This window comes from Uloborus diversus, chromosome 4, assembly GCF_026930045.1.
Source record: "Uloborus diversus isolate 005 chromosome 4, Udiv.v.3.1, whole genome shotgun sequence".
NCBI classification, from domain to species: domain Eukaryota; kingdom Metazoa; phylum Arthropoda; class Arachnida; order Araneae; family Uloboridae; genus Uloborus; species Uloborus diversus.
This window is the reverse complement of record NC_072734.1, coordinates 110,617,172-110,643,491: the sequence shown is the minus strand read 5'-3', so window position 1 is coordinate 110,643,491 and position 26,320 is coordinate 110,617,172. Positions and strand designations below refer to the sequence as shown.

The window sequence follows — 26,320 nt, the reverse complement described above, 5'->3', positions numbered from 1 at the left end:
ATCAGACTAACTAAATTAGAGCAAAGACTTAAAGTTCAGAAGTTTAAATACAAAAAAATGTATCTACCTGGATGATAAAACTTGTTGAGCTTTAACTTCATTGACAACATGTTGAAAATAATAGCTAGAAAATAATCGCCTTTGAAGAAGTAGAAACGCAAAACAAATGATATCATAAATAAGGCCCGGATCTGGTTCAAACTTGCAGTCTATATTAGCTGAAAGACAAAAAGAACAATATTTTTTTCTTTCTTTGCATTTTTTCTCCTGAAGTTGAAACTATTAAATGCTAATCAATATTATGGAATACAAATTAGTCATGGGGAAAATCTTTAGATTTTTTCCTGTATTTAAATTTGATTTGTATATTTACATTTCTTTCACATTTAATTTTCTTTTTAAAAAATCTTCAGAAATTATAACATTGCCGAAAGAAAGTAGAACTTACCTTGTTCTTCAGGAGGTTTAACTTTATGTTGACAGGCAATGCCCAACAGCTGTATTAACCAACACTGTTTTTCTCTTAAAAGAAACTCAAAGTATGTGCAACCAACCAGCTGAAAAATATTCAAACACACATAAATCAAAAAGCAGTAATGCAAAACACTAATGAACAACGAAAAGATAATATAAACTACACACGATAAAAGTTGTGTCAACAAAGACAAATTGTTAAAAATGAAAAAAAAAAAAAAAAAACAGTATGATACATGGCACTTGACACTTGTATTTAAAATAGGGTTTGTTTGTTTTTTTAATCAAAAAAGTCTTTTTTTATTCATTTAAATCGGATTTTGAGTTAAATCTGATTTTTTAAAAATCATCATAAATTTGTAGTTATTTTTTACTTTACATTTATAAAAATAATATATTTTACGTACAATAGATGAATCCATACAGTTTACTTTAAAAACTAAGATGATAAGTTCTTTAACTATTCAATACATTTTAAAGATTTATAAATAGGTTATAATACTTAGATAAGAAGTCATTTTGTGTTATTCTTTGCTTAAAAATAAGGTTTTTATCATCATGTACATATTTGTGTAAAAGAATATGCTAAGCAATTACTTTAACTATATTAGTCATGGTGTATTAAAAAAACTGCACACTTTTATTTAGTTCTGTTCTGAATTGAACTGTAATTTTGGAGTAAAAGCAATATTGCAAAAGTGAAGATCTGTTTAACACACAGAAAGAGTGATCTATGTAGTTTTGCCTGTTGAATTTAAGATTGTGTAACGCGGTGCAAGTTAAATTTAAAGCAACACATTGTAAAATTACTGCAAAATTAATTTATAAAAATAAAATTAACTGGTTTCAATTAATGATTTTGTAAAATAACTTGATTGAAATCAATTGATTTAAATCAATGATTTTTTTTAAAATCACTTGATTTAAGTCAAGATTTTAATAATAATTTTAATCAAGCTGATTTAAATCAACAAATCCTGATTTAAAATGAAGCAAAATATTGGCATATTAATTTAAAATTTCATTCTAATGTTTTGTTTTTTTATGGTTTCCAAGAATATTATCAATGGGGTCCATCAACAGTATTGCTTCTCCGGAAAAACACAACTTACCTTTCAAATTAAACTGCTCACGACTCAGAATTCAATAGGCGTTCTGGAACAGGAAAATTTACAATTCTACCTAACATATAGACACAGTTGCATAGTTGGGAGGGAAATTTAGGAGCAGCTTTCATACATCAGTATGTTGTCATTGCAATGGATGTATTACAGTTGCAGGCCATAAATTTTCAATTTCTTTAAATACTCCTTAAATAAAATGTAGTGTAAAATTGTGGTAGTGTTATAATTTATCATTTTTTGTAACCTGTTTCGCAACCGTCATTTCTGACTTTTTGTGCAGTGTAGTAAGTCAAAGCTGCATTTACAACCAATGCATTCATTTGCAATCAATGCATATGGAACAAAAATTTTATATTAGACTCGATGAAATTAGAAAAGATGGACGACTTAACAAACAAATGAATTTTCTTTCTTTAGCAAAGCAAATTAGAAATGAAAGGAATAAGGTCATGGTGTCTGTAATAGCTTTCATATCAAAAAATAACTTTTTTAATTACTATTTCGATGAACATTTAAAATTTTAGAGTAAATTCAAAGCAAAAACTCTAAGTCTTTACCAATAATGCTTTTAAAATACAGTAAGTACAAGGAAAAGCATAAAACGTTTCTTTAGGAAATATAAGAAAAAAACTAAATTTATTATGAGAAACAATGTTAACTGGTAATATGCTCACCTGCAACAAACAGCTCACCAGAAGCACTCCTATATTGTAAGCTAACAGCATGTTCCACCTAAAATAATGTCAAATATTAGAAAATTACTTCAAAGCTTTAGCTTACATTTTTTTTTAATTTTCTCTACATTGAAACTATTACTTTACGTTTTATTTCAATTATAATTTATATCATTAAATTACAGAAATAAGGCTTTCATTTTTTTGTCAAACTCACTACCAGGGTTGCCGATGACATATCAAGATTTCTTGACAGGTCACAAAATTATTTTAACCTATGCATCCCATGGAATGCAAAAATTCTAGTTCAAAATGTTTTTCCTTCCTATTTAATTCATTTTCTGTGGTGATTGGTAAATGGATTTTCACCCATGGCCAACTTCTCAAACACAGGCGTAAATGTTTTATGAAATTATTTTCTTTCTTAAATTAGAATCTGGAAATTAAAAACAATAATACTTTTAATTTTTAAAAAATAGAAATTTGAAAATGCATAAATTTAATTTGAATGATGAAATACTTCCTAAAGGTTCGACCAGGGTGCGAGGGAGCCTGTGTTCAAGCAAATATTTTATCTAACTTATAGGGTTCTGTGCTAAAGGTGAGTCTATTTGAAAATTATACTTCAGCAACCACTAGATGTCATCATTATCCCGTTTCCTTGAAAAAACTGACTGACAGGCTTTATCTCCTGCACCCTTCATACGTATAAGTCAATAGTTTTAAAAAGTTAAAAGCAACATTAGTATAAAAATATCAAAAAAATACAAAATATTAGTACAATACACTTACAATCTAAGCAAGGCAGACCTTGTTTTCAAATAAAACTCATTGCCGTTCCAAAGAAAATAGAAGCAGCTTATAACATAACCCATAGCAAACAGGTTTATTCTTGCAGTCCCAGCTGTAAAGACTACAGCCAAAGATATCCAATAGAAGGCATAAAACACAAACACTTTGAACATATCTAAGAATGATCTAAAACAAATAAATACATATATAAAGTGCATATATTTTTTAAACATGAATAAATATGTGAAAACTAGAGATGCACCAAATACCATACTTTGCCGAATACCGAATATTTGTTTGAATGTTTTTAACTGTAATATTTGAATTTTAGACCAATTCAAAATGGAAAACATTATGTATACTGGGAAATGTATATGTATTTCTATTTAACATTGTAAATGTATCTACATTAAGCATAATTATTTATTTAATGCAAATTATTCTAAAAAAAATTAATAGTGTAAATAGATAATTTAGCTTACATTTATCTACAATTTTGCATAAGTGAAAAAGTACTTTTTTCCGAATATATGATTTGACAACTGATAATCATGGCAACATATGTCATAAATAAAGAATTTTGCTTTTACCTTACATAAGAATAAAGCTGAAGTTGCTAAAATATTATTAAAAATTATAATTGTTTCAAGTGAGTTTCTGCTATTTATAATCTTTTTAGTAATTGATAAATTGTATCATCATTAAAATTGAAGAATGAAATTCAAATATTGCCAGATACTTTTATTATTTCTCTCTTTAAGGGCAAATGATTATTAAACTTAGATAAAAATGACTAATTTTAACTAGGTTGTTTTTGAACAATAATATTTCATCTGGTGTAACACCTTTATTGATAAATTTTATATCCAAGTGTTTTCCTTTTTAGCTGCATATTTTATGTAAAAAATTAGCAGTTAAAGTTATGTGGAAAAAAAATAGATTTCAAATACTACTTAACATTATACTTTGTTTTTCTTTTCTAATTACTGTCATATTTAAATTAGTTTGTTATAGTAGGTTACTGTAATGTGTCAAAAATTAAAGAAAAATTGAAAAGCAAGAAATTTTAAATTTAACATCCGAGTGTTTTCTTTTACATTAAAATTACTTTGAATGTGATGAAATAAATAAATAACATTATGAATTAATTTCGTACAGTGGTACTATGCTGTAACTTTCGTTCAATGTATAAAAAAAAGTGTTTGTTTACCAATTATCAAACATTTAAATTTGTTTACTATTCAGTTGCCGAATATTGAAGGGTCGAAATAATAATTTCTAAAGACATTCATAACTGCTGACATTAATTCACATTATTTTAAATTCTACTCCTTGTTGCAGCAGACTGAGTTTATGCCCTGTTATTTATAAACAAATGCAAAACATCAAAAAAAAAAAAAAAAACAAATTTACAACAAGAGCGTTTCAAAACAATATTTTATAAATTCTATTTATGACCTAACACTACAAATTTGTGCCAACCAGCTGCAGAATTTCCTTATTTTTTCTGGTACTCAGTAATAGAGATTTAAATATCTACTATACGTGAATGTCAGTAAGGATTCAAAACGAACTGAGATAAGACAACATTGACCTAACAAAAGTCTCTAACTAGGTTCAATACTTTATTTTAAGATAATGCTTTTATTATTATTACTACATTTTTCATTCATAGCAGTTCCTTTAAAAAGTACTACAGTAAAACCCCTAATAACGGACACCCCTCAAAGGCGGACACTCCTCTTATGCGGACAATTTTTAATTCCCCAGTTCCAATGTAAATAACATTATTAAACTCCTGTCCTTCAGACACCTCTCTATTGCAGACAAAAAAAAATTCCCCGATAGTGTCCGCATTAGAGGGATTCTACTGTATATATTTTTCATAAAAAAATTAAAAATGCATTTCAAATGAAACAGCTCATTGTATGTCAAAAGCTCTAGATATGCATCTACTATTTAATACCCTTTATATGACTAGATTGCATTTTTAGGACGAAACCATCTTCTACTTTTTGAAAGGGTCATCAAAATATGAGCCCGAAAATTGCTAGTCAACTCAAATCGAGTGTCTGGGACCCTCATGCAGATATTTCTTGATATTGAAATCCCCAGAATTCAGTTTTAGGCTATCTTTGGTCTTGTCATGTCTGCCATGACTCATCCCGTGTATCAGCATGAGTTATGCATACACAGACAAATAGTAGAGTACTGTTTGATAAGCTGTCTACAAAAAAGTAAAGTTAAATAAATAAAAGATTACTTGGTATATGTAACAAAATCAGGAATTGGATTGGGTTCAGGAACATCAAAATTGATTTCTTTATTATTTCCTCCTTCATAAAGCTCAGAAACTGGTGATGTTTCTATTTGGAATACAAATAATTGGCAGCAAGCAAAAAGTAGTTGAAAAAAATCAGCTGAAACAAAAAATACATAAATTACTCTAATTTCAACTTGTTTACCTGTAATTCATTCTTTCAAAAATCAGTTTCATATTTACTATCATAACAGCTCAAGTTTTTTACAACAGCTAATATAGTTTTAGTTTGTATTGCAGCATAAAAACAGTTCTGACATGTATCAAAATAAATCATTTAGCAATATTTTATATATTTCACAAAAATAATTTAAATAGTTCCCAAGACAACACAGGCAGTTCTTGAAAAGTTATCTTGAAACTGACAACAATATTTTTCATGCATTTATGGAAGGAAAGCTGTGATTAAAAAAAAGCACAATTTTGAATATTTTTAAGTGTTTTAAAACTTACCAAGAACTTTGGAAGAACTTGGAGGAGTTTGAAAATTTGGTAAGAAAAGCCATTCTGCTAAGCCTTCTTTAAGAGCATCTGTCCATGGGTATTCTAAAATGAATAAAATAAACATGATTAATTTTATTGTTTGAACTTATACTTATGCACACTCTTGTTTATTTAAAACTTTTGTATTTTCTAAATATTTTAAAAATTTAATTATCATTTATTCACAGACAGTTGAATACTAAACCAAGAGGAAATAAACATAACATACGATATTAAATATTTAAAAATGTGCACATAATAGTTTCATTCTTAACAAGTTTTAGAAAAAGTCACAAAGAACAAGCAATAATGCAAATCTGCAAAAAGATATATTTTGAAACATGACTAAGGCATGAATTTTATATTTATATCAAAAATGTTTTTTAACAAGAGTAATACCAATTCATCACGCTTTTTTTGACGGCTTCAGTTAATAAAACTCAAAGTGAGGATTTAAAGCTTCACTTCTTAATAGCTTCATATCAATCTTTGAGGAAATAAAATTATTAAAACTTACCGATACAAAACCCTGGTGGCAGCCCTAGACAAATGATGTACTGGAATGCCAAAATTATGCATTGGTATGTAACATACACAGGCCAAACTTTAGCAAGAGTTCTCCGCTTCAAGAAAAACATACACCATAACCATATTGCAGACAGACAAGCAAATACATCCAAACGAACCCCAATGCAAGACACTGTAGTCACAAAGCAGAACTGCAATAAAACAGAATTTAAGAAATTTTATTACTGAACATGATAGAATGAAGGTTTCTGAAAGTGTTCATCATGAACACTTTCAGAAGAGTTGTAACTTTTGAAGAAGGGGAAATGGAGGAAGGATTTTCTAAATTAACTATGTATATCAATATAAAAACTAGATTACTCTGATCATAGTTCCATTTTTATTGAAAAACAAAATGTTTCAAAGCAGTGAGTTCTATATTTTACAATTCTAATTATCTCCTGATTTCATTAATAATCATATAGCATTGAATCAAAACTTCATAATGTTATTTCTGGGCCATTATGTGAATAAAAAATTGATAAAATAGATTTTTAAAATACTGCTTATTTCAATTCTAATTCATTACATAGAAGGCACTAGAAAGCTAGTGTGGATTTAACAGATCTTTTATTCAGTGGTGTCACTACGGGGGGGGGGGGGGGGGGTCACCTGTCAGGGGGGTGGCACTGAAAGTGTAATTGAAAGATTCTGAAAAATAGGGAGCTAAAATGTATTTTTAAGGTTACAAATTTATAACATTTTCCAGGGCGGGGGCTTTCTCTTTCCCCACATCATGGAGTGAATTCTTAACTCAGGGTTAGGTTCATATAGCCAGTACTTATACTGAAAAATTGTATTAATTTCATGCTTACATAGAAAAAAAAAACTTTTTTTTTGCATTTGTGTAGACCGGGGGGGGGGGGGGGGTGACACCACAAATTACGGCTCCCGGGTGTCAGCAATGCTACATACGCTACTGCTTCTATTATATGCCAAAGGGTCATAATATAATCATTTCTTAGTGCTGCAGATAGCAATTGTAACAAATAAATTAAACTTATTCAATCACTTATCCAAAAAAAACTATTTACTCACCTCTAAACCAAACTTGTAAAAAAAGTAGTTTGCCAAGTACTTGATACATTCTAAAAGATTATCATCAGCCGTTGATCTAGTTGCGTCAGGAAATATGACTCCTGTTTTTGGTTCAGGCTCATTCAGATGTATCCGCTTTACCTCCTGCCTAATTCGTACAACTGCTTGAATAGTCAACACCAAAATCAAAGCAATATAACCCTAAAGGAAGATTTTCAAAGAAATACATTTCAAAGCTTGTAAAATTCACACAACAATTATTAGTAAATCAAAAAAGGCAATCAATAACTGATTATTACTTTGCAGTAGTCTGCTAAGTTATGTGTCCTTTTAAAGCCAATCCAATCATGATTGTCAATTGTGGTATTGAAAGGAAAAGGTATGTCCCTTGAGGAGTTGACAAAAATGACATCCTGCAAAAATGGTAAAAATTGTTAGCAAATAAAAAAGCATAGAAACATTTGTCTGAAAAAACATGCCAGCTTCAAAGAGGAAAATAATTTTAAATTAACTACATATAATTTCGTTACACATTCCTAAAGTACTATTTTTTAGTGACTTAGACCATTTAAAATTTTTCAACTCATTACTTAAACATACATTACTTGAGCCGCATTTCTGGGAATTTGCATGGTAAACATAGATATGTTGATGAATCAGGACCTTGATGCACGACATTCATTAATAATCCTTGTATTTTTTAACAGGAAATCATACTTACACTGCTTTTCATTCTAAGAAATACTAAACTTGTACTAGAACTATAAGAGGATTTTTTTACAAATGGTAGTTAGGTGTATGAAAAAGTACTTAGCATATTTTTGACACCATTTACTCCTTGAAAGTATTGTTGATTTTCTCACAGTAAAATATTTTAATGTTCTTTCTCCTTTTTGCTATCTATCATGTGGTTTACTATTTGGCGAGAACCATTCAGTTTCTATAGAGACTGTAAATTCCAATAGTTTAAACCCTATCTAGGGCATCTTCTATACAGAACATTTTTTTGTTCTGTAACAAAAAATTTTACCCAGATCACCAAGTTTCCCTAATTTCTATTTGTGGTAAATAAATATGCTTTACTTACAATAAAATGTTTATTTTGTTCAATTTTAAATTTCTTTAAAAAACGTTTATACATATTAACAGAAATATAACAATTTCAGGCTAACGTTAATATTATAAAGGGTGTGTCACAACTCCCTCAGGGGTTGGAAGCCTTATTGAAAGAAAACATGTTACCAATACAGCAAAAACTTTGACTTTACTGGATAAAGAAATATGTTTTGTGTCTCAAATGTTTGATATGTGAACCTTTTGTAATCTGGCAGACATTAATTCAAATGACTAACTTGGGGTTCACTCACCACAACATATAACGATCAATGGTAGCAAATGTGGTTGTGATCTTTTATTGAAAATCTTGCAAATCATATGGCACATAGGGCACAAACACAACAATGCTGTTGTAAAACCCTAAAAAAAAGTCATCTGTCAGATAATGGAAAAATCATCTTGGAAAATAAACGACAACTGATTGTGACATTTTTCCAGAGAGTGAAAAAACAAGAAATAGACTTTAGACTTGAAATCTGCCACATTACAAAAGGCTAATGCATGTCATACGTTTGGAAACAAAAACTTTTAGTTTTTACCTGTCAGCAGGGGGCGGCATTTCAGCATTTCATTTGAGGGGTCGAGTTTCTTAAATATGAATTACCACAGTATGGAACCAAAACACATATTGGATAACAGCAAGTACTTATGATATCTGTTTAGAATTAATAAAAATAAGTGTTCAAAAGCAATTTAAATTTTTATGACAAAATTTGTAGTTCGTTTTAGAATATGTTATCATACCAAGTGTTTTAGTACTACAGTTTTCACCTTTTAATAAAGTTTTTATGCTTGATTTTTAAAATACAGAAGAACATGAAATCTTGTTACTAATCCAGCAATGCCCAGTGTCATGCTCTTTTTTTCAGCTAAATTTTTTCCCCATTGTGCTTCGAAAATAATTCTCTAACCTCCTAAAACATGAAAATGATTTTTCTCTACGAACTGAACTGATTGGAAAGTTGAAAAATAATTGAAGTAACAAAGTTACGTACGAAAACACACCTTTCACATCTTGCTCTTCAAAATCACCCAAGTAACTTTAAAAATTGTGATGATCTTCATTTTTCATTATTAAATAGTCTATTCTAGGCTAGTCTCTGAACAATTTTTCTTGCCTCATGCGATAAATTTTACTCATAATTGAAATAATTCATTTTTTGCTTTCAACATCCAATCCAGAAAATAAAGAGACAAAACAATGCAGAAAAATATTTATCATCAAATCTTGTGTTAATTTCATTAGAAGCTGAATCTATTATTTTATACAATATGTTAAATCAAGATTTGACTTTACATCATCACGTGCATTTTGGTTACCTCTTCTAAATTCTTTTGAATATTCTTTGCACTTTTTAAAAATTCTCTGGAATAAGAATTTTTTTAAAAAGATCCACGCTTGGTTTGAATAATTTATTTTAGTTTAATATTTTTAAAAAATTACTTAAATCGGTGCGCTTTCGTTGTTTACACTTCTGTCGTGTGACATCACAAATGATGGAATGTCATTCAATGTGCCATTCACAGAACAAAATATTTTTAATTCGCATCTTTACTCACGTGTATTGGCAACGATAGGGTTGATAGCAAGCGTAGAGCGCAATATTCAATTCGCTTCTTGATTATCATAACGTGGAAACGTGATAGAAAGATGCGCCACAAAGTGCATCATTTGTGACGTCATCAAGACCACGCCTTGTTTGAAAAATCTGACACTTTAAAAAATTAATTTAAAAAAAACTGTTTGAAAAATGAAAGTATTTTTCTGGGTTCATGTATTTTTTTTTTTGCTCATTCTATCTATTTCAATGACTAAAAGTAGTACTTTTGACTGAAGGAAAAACACACCATTGTAGCTTAAACTGTAGCTTGAACAGTCCAAAAGTTCATGTTAGCTGATTGAAGATGTTTTGATATAGTAAAACACTGTTTAAAGACTCTCCGCAATACAAACAAAACGAATAAAAATTCATAATGTTAAAGGATATTAGCTTCTTCATTATTCAAAGAGTTGTTTTCCAAAATCACTGCTTTGAAGTTATCGAGAAGAGTTTTTACGCTTTAAAAGACCATCTTGTGTTGTGTCTTAAAGACCCTCTTGTGTCACCCTGATATTGGATTATTAAAGAGGCCACAGAAAAGAGATATTTTTTTCAAAAATAGTATGTATTTTTCAGACGTAGCTATGAAAGTATACTATTCATTGAGCAGTAGAAATGTGTTTTCAGAAGAAAGTGATGAACACTCATTAAATGTACACACTCAAAATATGAGCGTAACAATGGATGCAAAATACCAAGGCATTTAGTGAAAATCATGCAGCCACACCACTACACGAGCCTCTCATAACCGTCCTTACACAGAGCACACAGAAATGAAATATTTAGCCTATATGAAGTTTACGTCTTTAGTTAAAATTCACCTTAATTCATTATCATTTTTTTTCTGTTCTGAAAAGGCCGGTAAAGTCTTGATGAATTTCTAATTATTTAAAACATAGAAAACACTTGCTCAAATCTAAAAATAAGTCGAGTTTCTTCAACCATTCCTGAGAACCAGCAAGATTCCTTTTCCATGAACATTGGTTTGCGATTTACGAAAATTGAATTTGCTCGTTTTTTTTAATCATTCCTCCTAAAAAATTTGGGGGGTGCGACCGCCCCCTCTCGACCCCCCTATTTGCCGCCCCTGCCTGTCAGTGTTGTTACTGTACTGGCAAAAGTTTTGTTTTAATAAGCCTTCCAAAACCAGAGGGAATTGTGGCACACCCTGCATAACTGCTTTGTTGCAAATATTTCTTATTTACAACAAACAATTAAGTGTACAACATATTAATGTACTCCTAACATAGTTTCACATACATAACACAATTAATAATCATATCTGAATAATACATAATATTAACAGGTGACAAAATTAAATGCACAATTTTCATTTTTACACTTTATTAAAAATATAAACTAAATTGAATTACTTACTGTACAATTAACTCGCCAGTTTAAATAGGACACAATGCTCAACTGATAAATCATTTTAGACAATAAGAGTGCAGCAGCCCAAACAGAACAGCAGTGGGAGAAGAAGATCTGAAGTGATTTGACAGGCAGAGCCACAACAACAAAAACCACAAATGCTAAATGTATGAAACATACCTACAAATAGAGAAAAAAAAAAAAAAAGATTACCCTCACATATAAAGATATATACCATAATAGTGGAGAATGCGAGGGGGGGAGATGGAGGAAAAAATCGCCATGAATTTTTTAAGCACTTTCATTATATACTTGGCATGCTTGTCACAGAAAAATTTGAGGCCTGCTTCTGCTTATATCTCATAAACTAGACCACTTACAGACTTCGTGATTTCACTAAATAATTTGCTTAATCTTAATGTTCAACTTAACGCTGAAAAATTAAAATTCTAAAACAAAATTTTATTTCAGTTAGGATGGAAAACAGCAAGTTTCATGTAATTTCCCCATCCCCTTGTTACAAATATTTGTTGTCTTACAACAGCAACATTAAGAGTAATCATAATGAACATTTTGAATCAAGGCTTCTCTGGAAGCATGAAATGTATTTACTATCATTGTTTTCCAAAAATATTTATCCTCATCTATCTAATAATCCATAGCGCGGTTAAGTAAGGAGACATGTTAGGATCTTTATCACAAGAAATTTGTATGTTGTGAAATATGAATTAGTTTTGCAAATCTTCAATATTTAAATGGTTCTAATTAACTTAGCACACAAAACGCAGAGGGGAATAAGGATAACTTTTTAGTGCCAAATGCTTAAAGGTTTAGACAGGTATATACTTTTTATTCCCTTTTAGTATGGAGAATTTATCTGAAAAAAAAATAATAAGGTGAAGTTTTGTAATGGTAACATTCTATTTCTGAAATACATTTACATTAAAAAGAATAAGCAACAGATTTAAAAATAAAATACTAAGAACTTTTCATAATGCAATCAAATGGACAACATAACTTTCTTGGTTAAGAAAGAACAATTTAAGTACTCCTGTAGTTTTCAATTATTCCGAGAAAATGACACCACAAACAAAGAAAAGTGCGGCTCAAATCATTTCAAACCAAACTTTCCCATTTCAAAAAATATGCATGTTTTAATGCTCAAATTTATTATTAAAAGCTAGATAAGAAATTCTCTACATGACGTGATCCACTTTTCTTTGTTTGTGGTGTCATTTTCTTAGGATAATTGAAAACTACAGGAGTACTTAAATTGTTCTTTCTTAACCAAGAAGAGTTATTTTGTCCTTTTGAGTGCATTATGAAAAGTGCTTAGTATTTTTTAAAAAAAATCTGGGTTTTTTTTTTTTTCAAAAGTTTGTGCGGGTCTAAGGGTCAAAAAAGGTTGATAAACACTGACTTAAGCGTTGTGATATGGCTGCTTTACATTCAAGGTGTTGGTACTGACATAAGTTAATATTTCAGACACAGAGTAACAAAACCTGTTTTGAAAATACAGTATAACCCCGATTTAACGATTGTGAAGGGACTGGAAAATGTTATCGTTAAATCAAGGATATTGTTAAATTGAGGAGCAAAGATATTCAATGCAATCAAATCCAGACCAGTGAAATGTATCATAATTTGAGGCAATTATTAAACTGGGTATTATTAAATCAAAATTATACTTTATAAATTTATTTTAAAAAATCCATCTCATATGTGATGGTGTTTTATTCTTTAAAGTTCTATGCATGTAAATATTTTTTTCTGCGGGAAATAATAATTTGAGAAATAGAGGGTTAAGCCTTATTGGGGCTTTGTAGATAGAAAAGTACTAACGACAGTTGGGGCAAACCTAACCTGGCAGCGTCAAATGCTAAAATGCAAGGATTAGGATCTGCGTTGCTTTTACAATGCTACCAGGTTAGGTTTGCCTCAACTATAATTCGGACTTAAACCTGTTGCTGGTTGTCTATCTTCAAAAGGCAATCTGTGAGAAAAAATTCAAACAAGAAACTTATAAATGTTTTGCTTTCACCATATCTACTGATAATATTACATCCACAGATTTCGCTATAGTCTGCACTCTTAATGACAAAAAAATTATAAATACTCACATCATATGCAGCCAAGCAAAATGATGATAAAAACACAATTTTGATGATGTGTATTTCTAAAACTCTCCATAGTATTTCTGAAATAGATGTGAACACTTGCTGCACACCTTGAAATATATTATTCAAGCAAATCTTCACAGCTCTAAATTCTGTAACAGAGAAAAAAAGCAAAAAAAAACTGTAAGAACTGTTGTAACAAATATTTGATTGTGGTATGCATAAAAAGTGAAAATTTTTACAATAACTTCCTTAGATGATGGTAATAAGAAGAAAAACCATATTTTAATTAATTCCAAAAAAGCTCCCAAAAATGTTCTGACTAGAAAATAAGCCTAAATCTAATTAACCTTTTGACGCCTGGTGACTTTGCTTGATGCCACCAAGAATTTTATATCTATCAGCCAACTATTGAAGCCACAGTATCTGTTGGCTGAAAAAAAAAAAACACATAATGCTAAATAGCCTCAAACGCAGCCACTATGCCTCAAAGAGTTAAGAATCAAAATGTGCAATGTTTTAGTAAAATATTTACTTATTTAAAAAAACACTAAACTTGTTAAGAGAAATGCAGTTCTGTAAGGTATTTATTTGGGACTTAAGCAACTTTTTTTTTTTTAATTCATAGATTTAATTGTTTGGTTTTTTTGACCGTTGGATGAAACTTCCACTGCTGATGAGTCTGGTTTCATCACTTTTGTTTATTCTTGCATCATTAATATTTTTTTAATTAATGTTTGTAATGTTATATACAAGGTGATCCAAAAGTCAGGGCCAACTTTAAAAATGAATAATTTGAAAATGAATGAAGACAAAAAGATGTGGTTTGCACTGAACGAATGGAAAAGGAGTTGAGTTTTGTGTGGCAACAAGACAAAAATAGTTCTGTTTTTGACCAACAGATGGCGCTATAGCCTTTTATCCATAGTTCTTATAATTCACTTTAACTAAACGGGTTTTCTCAATTACGGGCTCATTGATGAATTTTAGCATTTCGATGCATAATAGCATCAACTACCATTACTCCTTTTTATATTGTTTGTTGCTTTGCATGATCCTAGATCAGAAATCGGACAGTGCCATCTGTTGGTTGCCAACAGAACTATTTTTGGTTTGTTGAAACAAAACCCGGCTTCTTTTCCAACCGTTTAGGGCAAACCGCATCTTTTTATCTTTTTTCGTTTTTGAATTATTCATTTTTAAAGTTGGTCCTGTCTTTTGGATCCCCCAGTATGTATGTGTTTAATAATACAACATTTAAATGAATATACCCCTTTCAGCTCGATTACTGTCGGCATCGTCTCGCTTTTGAGAGCCAGGTGTTGAAACTTCAAGCCCAGGAGAGCTCTGAATGAACTCCTTTCGTGGGGTGGCTCCAAGATCTAAATCTTTTGGCCTTTCAGCAACATGCTCAGGATCTATTGTAATGTGCGTCTCATTGCTGTCATTTGGCAAGTCTGTTGTTGTAGTGAGCTGTGTTCGATCTGCTAAGTTCTCTCCTGACCTACAAGTATTGAAAACAAATTGAATTACCAAACCCTTAGGTGAGAGGGGAAAGAGAAAAACATTCTACACACAAAGAAATTTTTTTAATTTTTTTTATTCATTTATTTTTTTGGAATTTACAATAATTAACAATATAATCAAACTTCAATCGAAAGTGAATAATAAATATTATGTAAATACAAACATTGGTATTTCCACTAGACATAATTGTTTTCATTTCAACATACTGGTAATATGAACATTCAATGATACAAGCAAGTCATCCATGGCTTTAAATGATTGCAGTACCAATTTTTTAAATATCCTAGACATTTTTTTCTTTACTTTCTTTTTACTTCTGTTTTAACCTTCAGTCATGTTTTCAAATGTTTCTCCATTAAAAAATGAGATATCAAAACATAACATTAAAAAATATACCTTTAAGAAGCCAACTTAAAAAATTACCTGTAGTGAATATCGCTTATTATCAAAAACTCTTTGTGGAAATAATGCAACTGGATTATTGTAATGATTAGGAAAAAAGTTGGTGTCAATAGCTTCAAAAATAACGTCCCTGTGTCAGAATCATACAACTCAAGACCAAGATCTCTTTGACTAAAAAGAAATAATATCAGTTATTCCAAAATGCAAAGCATAAATCAAAAATTACTAGAAAATGTATTTAAAAAAATCGGAAATGAATCAGTAATTAAATCAAGAATTGGGATTTAGATATATACACCAATACAATCAGTATAAAAACAACAAATTATTCAAAGTGGATTTTTCCAGTCTTTAATTTTTAATTGTTCAGAATAATTTCCACGTTATCAGTATTTCTTAACAAAGTACGTTGAAATTAGCTTAATTTTTTGGTCAATGAAGAATCACACATAAAGACAATTTCTAAAAAAATTTTTTGAATGTTTTGGAGTTACTGATATTTATTCTAATTATTATTATTAAAAATGGTAACTCAGGCTCTCTATAGAAAATATATGAAAGCAAATGGCTCCAATTCTTCACCCCAGCAAAATAAGATTATAACCCAAATACCCTGAACCTGTTAAGCAACTGTTCCTTCACATTTTCAAACCAAATTTACTGACCTGGAAACCAAGATCAAGTGCAAAAATAATGTTTTAGAGTGCAGAGTTTAATACACTAGTTTTTTTTTTTTTTTGGAAACATTCGTACTATCCATCTTGTCTTGTATACAACAAGATTATGTTCAATTCAAGAGTTAATGGAAGACAGAGTGATAAGACAACAATTTAATCTCAAGGTTAGTAAATTGAATTTTAAAATGTTTATCAATTTATTCTTTATCTCCCTTTTTGACTGAATTAAAAATGTTAAACTTTACTACAAAAAATTCATATTATCACTTTCAGATGGTGCTCTTTTGTCCCATATTATAGGTTAATGGGAAAACTGCATGATAAGACAAGAGGTAGGTTAATCTCTACATTAACTATAACTTTTCAATTTATAAAAAAATTATGAAATGACTTATCTTCCCATGGATGCTCTTTTGTTCCACATTTAGCTAAGCAAGATTAAAATTGTTATTTGGATCCAAATTTTTAAGTTACACCATAAGTGAGATATCTTGCTAACTCCCCTTAACCAGTGGATGTTTTACTTCTTATAAAACTACAAGAATGGTTGATATTTATATTATTACTTTTTCGAAAAAATATTTTTTAGTATTCAAACATAACTAAAAAGGAAAACAAGCAAAGTAGTTCACATTTGATGATGCTAAATGAAGATATTAAGTAACGTAAGGGTGCCCTTGAGAAGAATAATGGAGCAAATTGTAACATTGAAATTTACAGGGGTGTGTGCAGGCCCGTGCTGGCCCACCGGGACGAATCCCGGTGCGCCCCCTTTTACGACGCCCTTTTTCTCAAAGAATGTAAACTTCTATCGAAACTAGTACGAAAGAAAATACTTCAAGAAAAATTATAAATCTGTCGAATGAAAACTCAGCCATAGCGACAAACTAATTATTAAAATCTTGCACCATTCAAGTAGACAATAGCCAAAGGGGGGAAAGCGATATCTTCCGTAAAGTGCCTGCATAAAGATAACGTACTAGTTTTCCAGTTTCAATAAGATATACAATAGTTGCAATTAAAGAGCTCCCCAATCCATACAAAAAAGGGGGGGGGGCGGTTCGGCAACTTCTGAACAGTAAATTACCCTCTGCCATTCATCACTGTTTACACCTGATGACCCCATCATTCCTTTCTGGACAAAGTTAAATTATTCCCTGGGGTAACCAGATGGCTTCTATTTAAATGTTCCTTTAGAGTTAATATGAAGCAGTGTATGAAGTCAGGGAGGGAAACAAGTAAGAGTTCCTCAGTTTGAAACGTTTTCTTAGTAGCGGTGCAATTGCCATAAAATAATGGCGCCTTCAGACTAGGACTATTCAGACTTTACGGCGCCCTGGTGCCACCGGCCGTCCGAAAAGGGGGCGAACGGGGCAATTGCACCACGCGCAGAGATCTAAGAGGGCGCCATAAACTAAAATTTTTCTGCATAATAATTAATTATTAATTTTTAAATTTTAGTCTAAGTATTGTTTTTAGAATACAAATACATTAGATTTAATTCTTGTCTTAATGGCGCACATAGATTACATTTTGATGATAGGTTACATTTTCAATTATGTAATAATTAGTATAAAACTGTTCGGTACTTTTTTTTATCGTTCTGTGTGAAAAAGGAGAGAGAGGAGCGGACCCAGACTGGCCAAATCAGCTAGTCGGCGATCGCCGAGAGTCATAGGCGGATTTAGGACTGAGTTCCTGGGGGGGCAGGATTTTTTTTTTTTTCTTTTGAGCAACATTTTTATTGCCCCCCACTCCCATGTTTTTGTCTGTTTGCTGTAATGCATAAGTCCATGCTTTACTTTTTTGTGTGTCATTTTCATTAATGTGTGTTTTCATGCTGTCCTTTTTGAATTGACCTTAAGAGAGGGAGCTGGTATCAAGAGAATGACGCAGGGCTCCCTTTTAAGTGGGAAATAGAATATCACCAATTTTAGGGGACCGGGGGTTTCTCCCCCGGAGGAAATTTTGTAAAATGGATATAAAATTCTGCATTTTGAACCCTTATTGGGTAGGTTAATTGGTTAATTGGAATAGACAAAGATACAGTTGTACAGTATTGTTCAAACTTTGTAAGAAACAGCCATTTTAAGTTTGAAAGAAAAAATAAACAATAGATTTCTCATTACAACAACCTTTTTTCAATTATAAGAAGTACAGAAAACCAAAAGGAATAGAGGTAGTGTATAATTTTTTTCCTGGCTAATCAGATTAACAATATGGTGTAGAAGTAATTGGAACCCACTTTACTTAGAATTTTCAAAGACTTATCTAATTATTTTCTAGGACTCTAGAATAAATAAAATTATTTAACGCACTTCATTTGTACCTTCCAGTTTCTGATATTTTAGTACTTGATTGTAAATTTTTACAGTCCTGTTCTAGCTTTGTAAGAAATAGCTATTTTAAATTTAAAAGAAAAAAGAAACCATAGATTTCTCATGATAACTTTTCTTCAGTTGCAAGTGGGGCAGAGAACGAAAAGAAATAGAAGTAGTGTGTATTTTTTCCGTGCTAAACAGATAAACAATATGCAGAAGAAGTAAGATTAAAGCAACCAATACAAAAGAATTTCCAAAGTACTGCATTTGGGATTGAATAAATAGCAAGATATGAAACATGTGAGTCACAAAAATTTATTTCAAATAATATGTTACAAACGTGAGAAACATGATTTTTACATTTTTAATACAGGATGTGGCAAGGAGCTGAATTTGACACATTTTGGCACTCCTCCCCCTCTACCATTTGTTAGAAATTTTAAAATTTAAGGTTTGTAGCCACACGTTTCCAAATATTTAAGCTTTTCAAGCACTTAAAAATGAAATTAGGTTTTTCAAGCAATTTCGATTTTTTAAGGAACGAATCATAAATTTTTTTTGGGAGTTAGGGAACCACTTCAAAGCAGGGGTCCTAAGCAATAACTTCTTTATCTTATAGGAAAATTCAGCCCTGTTTGTAATTCACTCTTACCTGCAGATTTTTGCTTGATTTTTTGTAATTTTTATGAAAATTCGTCAGTTTTTACGGTTAAAGGATTTTCACGATTTTACCAATCTTTGTTAGGTTTTTATAGACTTTTATAAAATTTCAGTAAATTTTTCCAAAACTTTTGATGACTCAATTATTTAGATTTCAATAATGACAAGGACTGACTCAGACTTAGATGATTATGACTACCTTACTTTTAAAACAGTATTTATAAAGTAAGTAAAATTGTACTCTCCCTCTAAGTAAAAAGATTTATTTATTCAGAATACTCAGATAACTGAAATTTATTCAGTTTGCGATGGTATTTATTTTCTCTCTCTCTCTCTTTTTAAAAGAGAGAGAGAGAGAGAGAGAAGGGAAAAAAACTAGGTTTTTTAGAATTTCTCAAAAGGCCAATTAATCTACTAAGAACATAAATATTATGCAGAAATATACTTTAAATGTGGACACAAATCATAACGAGTGGATCGTTCTGTTAGCGCAAATGGGGGCGGGAGTTTTCCTCCCTTTACTGTAGGTTCTAGTTTGTTAAAATAATCGTCAGTTATTATAAGTGTTGCAGCTTAATGTATAGCTCGTTTAGCCTATATTTTCATTCATATACTTGCCCAAATGATTTTCAGTCCAAAATAGTGAATTTAGACACATTTTCAGCACCCCAGTGACAGCTGTACTATTTGTATTTAATGTTCGTTTTTTTTTTCCTTTTCTTTTCTCCCATCAGAAAAGGACATTCGCTTTTCTCTTCATTTTCATTAAACTATTCAAAAAAGAAAAAGTCATGATTTTTTTGTTTTAAGATTTTGGAAGATGTGGTGTTACTATATAAAGTCCTCCCAAAACTGGGGGACATTGCCCCCTATGCCTCCCCCCCCTCATAAATCCACCCATGCCCTTCAGAACTATTCAAAAAAGAAAAAATAATAATTTTTTTTTTTAATTTTTGGAAGATGTGTTGTTACTACATAAAGTCCTCCCAAAACTGGGGGGGGGGCATTGCCCCCCTCTGCCCCCCCATAAATCCGCCCATGCCGAGAGTCCCCTTGCCAGGAGGAGCCCCCAAATGAAGCGGAAAAAAAAATTGTAGCAAAAAATGATTTTAAAATTCTTTGATTTCCTTGTAACTATTTCAATATGTTTCCTTATACGTTTTGCCACGATCAGGGCCTGGTTACTGAATAGACCAACTAGATTGTGGCCTAGGGCCCTTGCTTTTTAGGGGCCCCATAATGGCTAAAGTTGTTTTAGCTAATGACTAAAAGTAAGATTTGACTGCATAGTGACTCCAAAAAATCTTTCCTTAGAACCTGCCTATATCTAAATCAGGCCCTGTCCGGGATGCTTTTGATCACTCTTTCTAGTTTTATACAAATAGCACACTGGGGTGCCTAATTAAAGCCAGGTAGAGCCCCGGGGCAAATATTAATTTTAGGTTAGGGTCCCCTTGGGATTTAATTTCTCTGAATTTGTCCCGTTAACAGGGCCGGATTACCAAATAGGCAATTTAGAGATCGCCTACGGGCCTTAACAGAAATGCTCGACCTCCTTGCAAAAAATCATCCCGGCCCATAACCGCCCACTGATAACCGCCACCATTTTCGGTTAATTTTTAAACGCTTTGAATCCATTTTTTGAATTTCATTTTATTCCTCTATTAACCGGGATGTTTAGAGGTGTTGTCTGCCTTTTATATAAGTTGAGATACAAAACATTAACATCAATCTCTTGATCAAGTTAAATTTTTGCTTTCACCCTTTTAGAACTGATAAAACTATCATTAAGAGATTCAGGGGTGCCCAACCCCCCTAAGAGTAAGGGCGCACCTCCCTAAATATCACGAAGACCCCCCAAAGCAAGAACCCCCCTCAGAAAAGTAAAAAGTACCCCTCAAAACACCCCCTAAAACTTTCAATGGCGCAGTCTACGCCATGACCCCCCCTGGTGGGCACCCCTGAAGAGAGATTTTAAAACTTTGCGGATTTTTCATGCTTTTCGTACATATATTTTTTTGTCTATTTAAAAATGTGTTTAAACGACACAGTTGCACAGTTTAGCTGCTCCTGGGTTAATATGAGTTCAGTTTCGTTTTTTCTTCAAATATTTGCTAAAACATATTTTTAACTTTTAAAATTTCAGCAAAGATATTAGGGGCCCGACTAAGGTTTCGAGGGGCGTAAGCCAATAATTTTTATGGGGGGCCCAGTATTCAAACTCGATCCATTGGCTAAAACAATTTTAGCCGCAAACTAAAGTAGTTTCAGCCATTTCAGGGCCCCTAAATATCGGGGGTCCTAGGCCACGCGGCCTAGTTGGCCTATTCAGTAATCAGATCCTGGAGGTGATTAGGTGTTCGTTTTTTTTTTTTTTTTTTTTTTAAGATTCTTTGGTTTCTCGGGCCTTGGGCCCCTTAGTGGTGTGCCCCTCCCCCCTTCTCCTCGCATTGCGGAGTCTGCGAGTATGCAGATCTCCAGAGTAATCCTAAAGTTGAAAAAAGTTATCTTTTGGGAATTCCAACAAATAAAATTTTAACCAACAACTTTTCTTTCCTTCCCTCTTTCTCCAAGTGTACTACCGACTGACGCCTCCAGGGGTGACGGCGGAACTAAACGCATGGTTATAAGTTACTCCGATGACAGGAGTAAACTAGGACCCCTCGGAGAGTGATGTCAGCCTTTCTGATACAAGCCGCTAATAATACTGCAAGTTCTTGTAGAATCAATAAGATGAGATAAGACAAGAACTGTGAAATTTGGGTATGGATGATGGCCGTGTGAAAAAAACTCGAACAAAAGAGAAATGCAGGTGTAATAAAAATAGGAGTACATAAAAACTTCATGACTTGTTCAAGACTCAATGGATTCATGTAGATTGCTTTAGTGCACCAAATCCTTTTGCTTTTAAACCAGTAAATAAATGGGAAAATCGAATGCACATGGAAATCTTTCCGATAGGGTCTTTATCACCGGATATTGGCCATAAAACTATTCCACGTGGGGTTTTTACTTCTGCAATCTGCATTATAGTACGATAGTTGAAGGTCTGTATTTTACTTGCGTGCAAGCCAACTATAATTTCTATTATGGAAATTAAAAAATAGATACATTGGGAGAAGATAATGACAAGATGAAGCAAAAAAGGTACGAGAATTATTCTAATATTAATTCATCGCTTTAAGCTTAAAAGTTGTAAAAAAATCTGTCCCTTCCAACAGTGGCTCACTCACGGAGAGGATAAGGGGCTCCCTCTTAGAGACTAAGCTCCGCCCCCCCCCCCCCATTAGGCCTAAAAATGCAGAATTTTATATCTGATTTTCAAAATTTTCCCCGGGGGAGAACCCTTTCGGACCACCTAAAATTGGGAATATTCTATTGGGTCGACCAAAGCACTTTTCAGCGGAATTTTTTCAATGAATTTTCTATATTCTATGTTTTAACTTAGGAAATTTCAGTCATTGCGGTTTAAGGAAGTATTTAATGGAGTCAAGATTAGTTGTTGCTCAATTTGTTTTTAACCGTTAAAAAAATTATTTTTAAGTTCAAGTCGGTTGAGTAAACTTACCCCGGACACGGGACACGTTTACGCATATTTATTTTGACACCTAACGTGGTTCTGTTAAAGTGTTTTGAACATAATGTCTTACCATCGTTAACATAAAGCAAATTTGTTACATACTGAATAGTGTATAAAGTAAAAACTGAACGGGCATGAAGACAGAGCTACATGATTGTAAGCTATAAGATACGAATTTGTAACTCAATTAAAAATTAAAATAGTGATTTTAAAAACTAAAGTGCTTGGTGATGCTAAAAAAAATTGAGACAGTTTGGAGCAAAAAAAGCATCAGGGCACGTTTAGAAGTAAGTCACAGTATAAGAACGTGCGTAAAGGTGCTCAAACGTCAACGCGCAAACTTGCCCCTTTGCCAAGCTTGGATTTATTTTTAACGTCCAAAAAAATTTAATAACATTTCAGTTCCTACAAATACAATTCTCAAAAAAAAAAGGATAAAATTTTACCAATTTTAATATATTTATATTTGTTCTGACTAAATATTATTTATTCACAGTAAGCTTCAAAACGTTCAATTCAAAATTCGACTTGGTAGAAAACCGATAATTCTTTCTGCACACCAGTCTGAAGCTCAACTGATGCTCAAAACCTTGTGAGGATATTTGCTAGGGAGCAGCATCAATCTGTTATGACTGTTGGCTCTCCAGTTATAATTCGTTTTGAAAAAAGGGCACTGCCTAAACGTGCCCCGGTCTACCATACTCCACTGAAAGAGGGGGCTCTACACAGGGTTGGCTTTTCCCCGTCAAAAACTTGTTTTTTTCATACCGCTGGGAAATACTGGGAAGAAATGGTAAATACCGGGAAAAGTGGTAAATACCGGGAAACACTTCTAAATAACAATATGTGAGAAATGTTTTGGTTATCTGAGTCTGATGTGTAGAATGAAGGTTAGAAACAAATAGTTATTGCAAATTCCCCTTGGGTTTTAAATTATTGTGTAGGAAAGGAATATAAATAAATAAGAATTATTGCATATAAAACATAAAATTTGCTCACAATGTTTTATATCAATAATTTAATTTTCTAAATAAATATTTTTGATCACAATAAAATAAAATTTTTAAACTTAAAAATACCAGTGTCATCAAGAGAAGCAAATAATTTGTGTTAAATTTAAATAAAATTTAAATAAAATTTGCAAAAAGTCTCTAATTAGTGTTTTGTTATCTGATGCTAAGATCCAATGTGGAAGTAGAAGACGAAGAATATAAACACGATTATGATTTGTAATTTGTGTATTGTCTTTCAAGCTAGTATTATTCACTTAGAACTCATTTGATATTTTAAAAGATTGTTTTGAATTTATATTTTTAATAATCAATTTTTCCCGTGTGGGAAAAACATAGTATTTCCCAGGACGGTTAAATACCGGTGGTGGGAAAAACTTTGCCAAGCCTGTCCCTGCATCACAGTCCTTCTCCACACCCTCTCCGCTTACAAGGTAAATAAAACTATTAAAAAAAGTAAAGAAAAAAAAAAGAAAAAATTCAATTCAGAAACAATGATAAATAAAATAACGCACCTTTAATAGATTTTGTAAAAATGGTATGAAATTTCGTTCTGCTAAAGGGTAAGTCAAGTAAAACTTCAAATGCGTGTTTTTTTATACAATAATTTAACTTCAGTTTTATTATTAAACATGTCCAAAAAGAAAAAGCAATTTTTGAAACAATAACTTTCTCACATTTTCGCGGGGAGGACCCCCGGAACCCCCATACCAGGGCCAGGGGGGCCCTTTCCAGTACCTAGCCGATCACCCCAGAAGGAGCCAGTCCGGGCCGGGTGCCTTCGCACCAGAAAAAATTCGCCTTGGACACCGGCCTTCTTGGCCGTCCAAAGAGGAGCGATAACCATGGGCGTCAACGTATGAGAAAGAGAGGGCGCTATAAACTAAGCTTTCGCTGCATTACAATTTATTATTATTATTATTATTATTATTATTATTATTTCATTTTCTTCTTATATATATAAAAAAGAGGCTTTTAAAAAGCTTATTTTTTTCAATTTTCATGTCTTTTATGGTACGCATAGGCTTTGGATAACATGTTCAATTATCCAATAATTAATATGAAAATGTTCGGTACGTTTCCCACCTCTCAGTGTGAGGGAAGGGGGAGCCAGAAAATGGTCGCCACAGAAGTCGTCATTTCTTCGAAGTTGTCGAGGAGGCCGGATCGCTCCGGTAGCCAAGCTATGAGAGGGTGCCATAAACTTAGCTTTTGTTGCATTACAATCAATTACTTAATGTTTTAATTTTGTTCTTTTTAAAAATAATGGTTTTTAGAATGCAAATTGATCAGTTTAATTAATTAGATTTAATTCCTGTCTTTTATGGTACACATAAATTTCGGATTGCATGTTCAATTATCTAATAATTGATATAAAAATGTTCGGTACTTTCTCCCCAATCTGTGTGAGGGGAATGGGCGCCATGAAATATTCACCCACAGGAAGCCGTCATTTCTGAGGTTTTGTGAAATAATCTAATAGTAAATAATATTATGGTCATTTTCCCCCATTTTGTTGATTTTTGTTATGTAATTAGCTAATGTTGATATCTTTCTAAGGTTTTCTTAATTGTTGATTTATTTATTTATTTATTTATTTTTCATGTTTAAAATTTTTACCTGTGTTATTGTTTAGTTCATCTTTAATTGACATTCCAGATTCGAAGTCTGGGATTAAAAAGTTATTCTTTAATGACGCGTCAATTTGCGGCAACTTATTAGTTTGTAATTATTTTATATATTACCATGATTATAAAAATGCTCAGTCATCAATACTCTCATTATAAGAATTAATACAATTTTAGAATGAATGTGGGAAACCAGCTCAGAAATGAAAAGTCAAACGTAATTTCAGTTTGATTCATTAACGTTTCGGTTTTGTTACTGATTGTGTTTTGGTTGAATACAAAGTTGATTTTTGCGCAGTTTGCGAAAGTAATCTTGTTATAACAGAATATTTTACCTATGGTCATTATTTACCAGTTCATTGATTTTTTTTTGGTTATGTAATTAGCTGATAATAATATCTTTCTTAGTTTCGTTATTATTATTTTTCCTTCATGGTTTTTAACCCCCGAAACACAAAGGAAAGGGGGTTATAAGTTTGACGTGTGTGTGTGTGTGTGTCTGTCTGTCTGTCTGTCTGTCTGCAAGCACCTAAACGGATGGACCGATTTTGAAAAAAAAAAATTTTTTTTTTTTTTTGTTTGAAAGGAGAGTTGATCGAGAGTGTTCTTAGCTTAGTTCGAATTCATTGTTGGCCCACAAAGAAATTAAAAGCATTGAATTAAAATTTTTATCTGTTGCCAGTTTCTATTTGTTAACAAATAAAATACTTGACATTGATTTTAAATAATATGAAGCTTTTAAAAGGATTTTCAATTTTCCCTCTTGATACTACAGTTGCGACTCAGTCGGGGTTTTTTACAATTTTTAATTTTATCCTTGCTTGTAAATGGTATACCT

General features: G+C 31.8%; 1 protein-coding gene across 1 annotated transcript in view; it reads right to left on the bottom strand.

Annotated features, from left to right (window-relative positions):
• Positions 1-26,320, bottom strand: part of LOC129220759 (piezo-type mechanosensitive ion channel component-like) — a 146,524-nt gene that overhangs the window by 39,068 nt on the left and 81,136 nt on the right. Inside the window, exons 12-24 of the mRNA XM_054855188.1 lie at positions 15,628-15,777; positions 14,949-15,181; positions 13,681-13,829; positions 11,567-11,740; positions 7,772-7,885; positions 7,473-7,673; positions 6,385-6,586; positions 5,838-5,930; positions 5,328-5,484; positions 3,065-3,250; positions 2,273-2,330; positions 449-557; positions 68-218 (exon numbers count right to left, since the gene is read on the bottom strand). Coding sequence (XP_054711163.1) covers positions 68-218; positions 449-557; positions 2,273-2,330; positions 3,065-3,250; positions 5,328-5,484; positions 5,838-5,930; positions 6,385-6,586; positions 7,473-7,673; positions 7,772-7,885; positions 11,567-11,740; positions 13,681-13,829; positions 14,949-15,181; positions 15,628-15,777 — 1,977 coding nt within the window. The remainder of the gene's footprint in view (positions 1-67; positions 219-448; positions 558-2,272; positions 2,331-3,064; positions 3,251-5,327; positions 5,485-5,837; positions 5,931-6,384; positions 6,587-7,472; positions 7,674-7,771; positions 7,886-11,566; positions 11,741-13,680; positions 13,830-14,948; positions 15,182-15,627; positions 15,778-26,320) is intronic.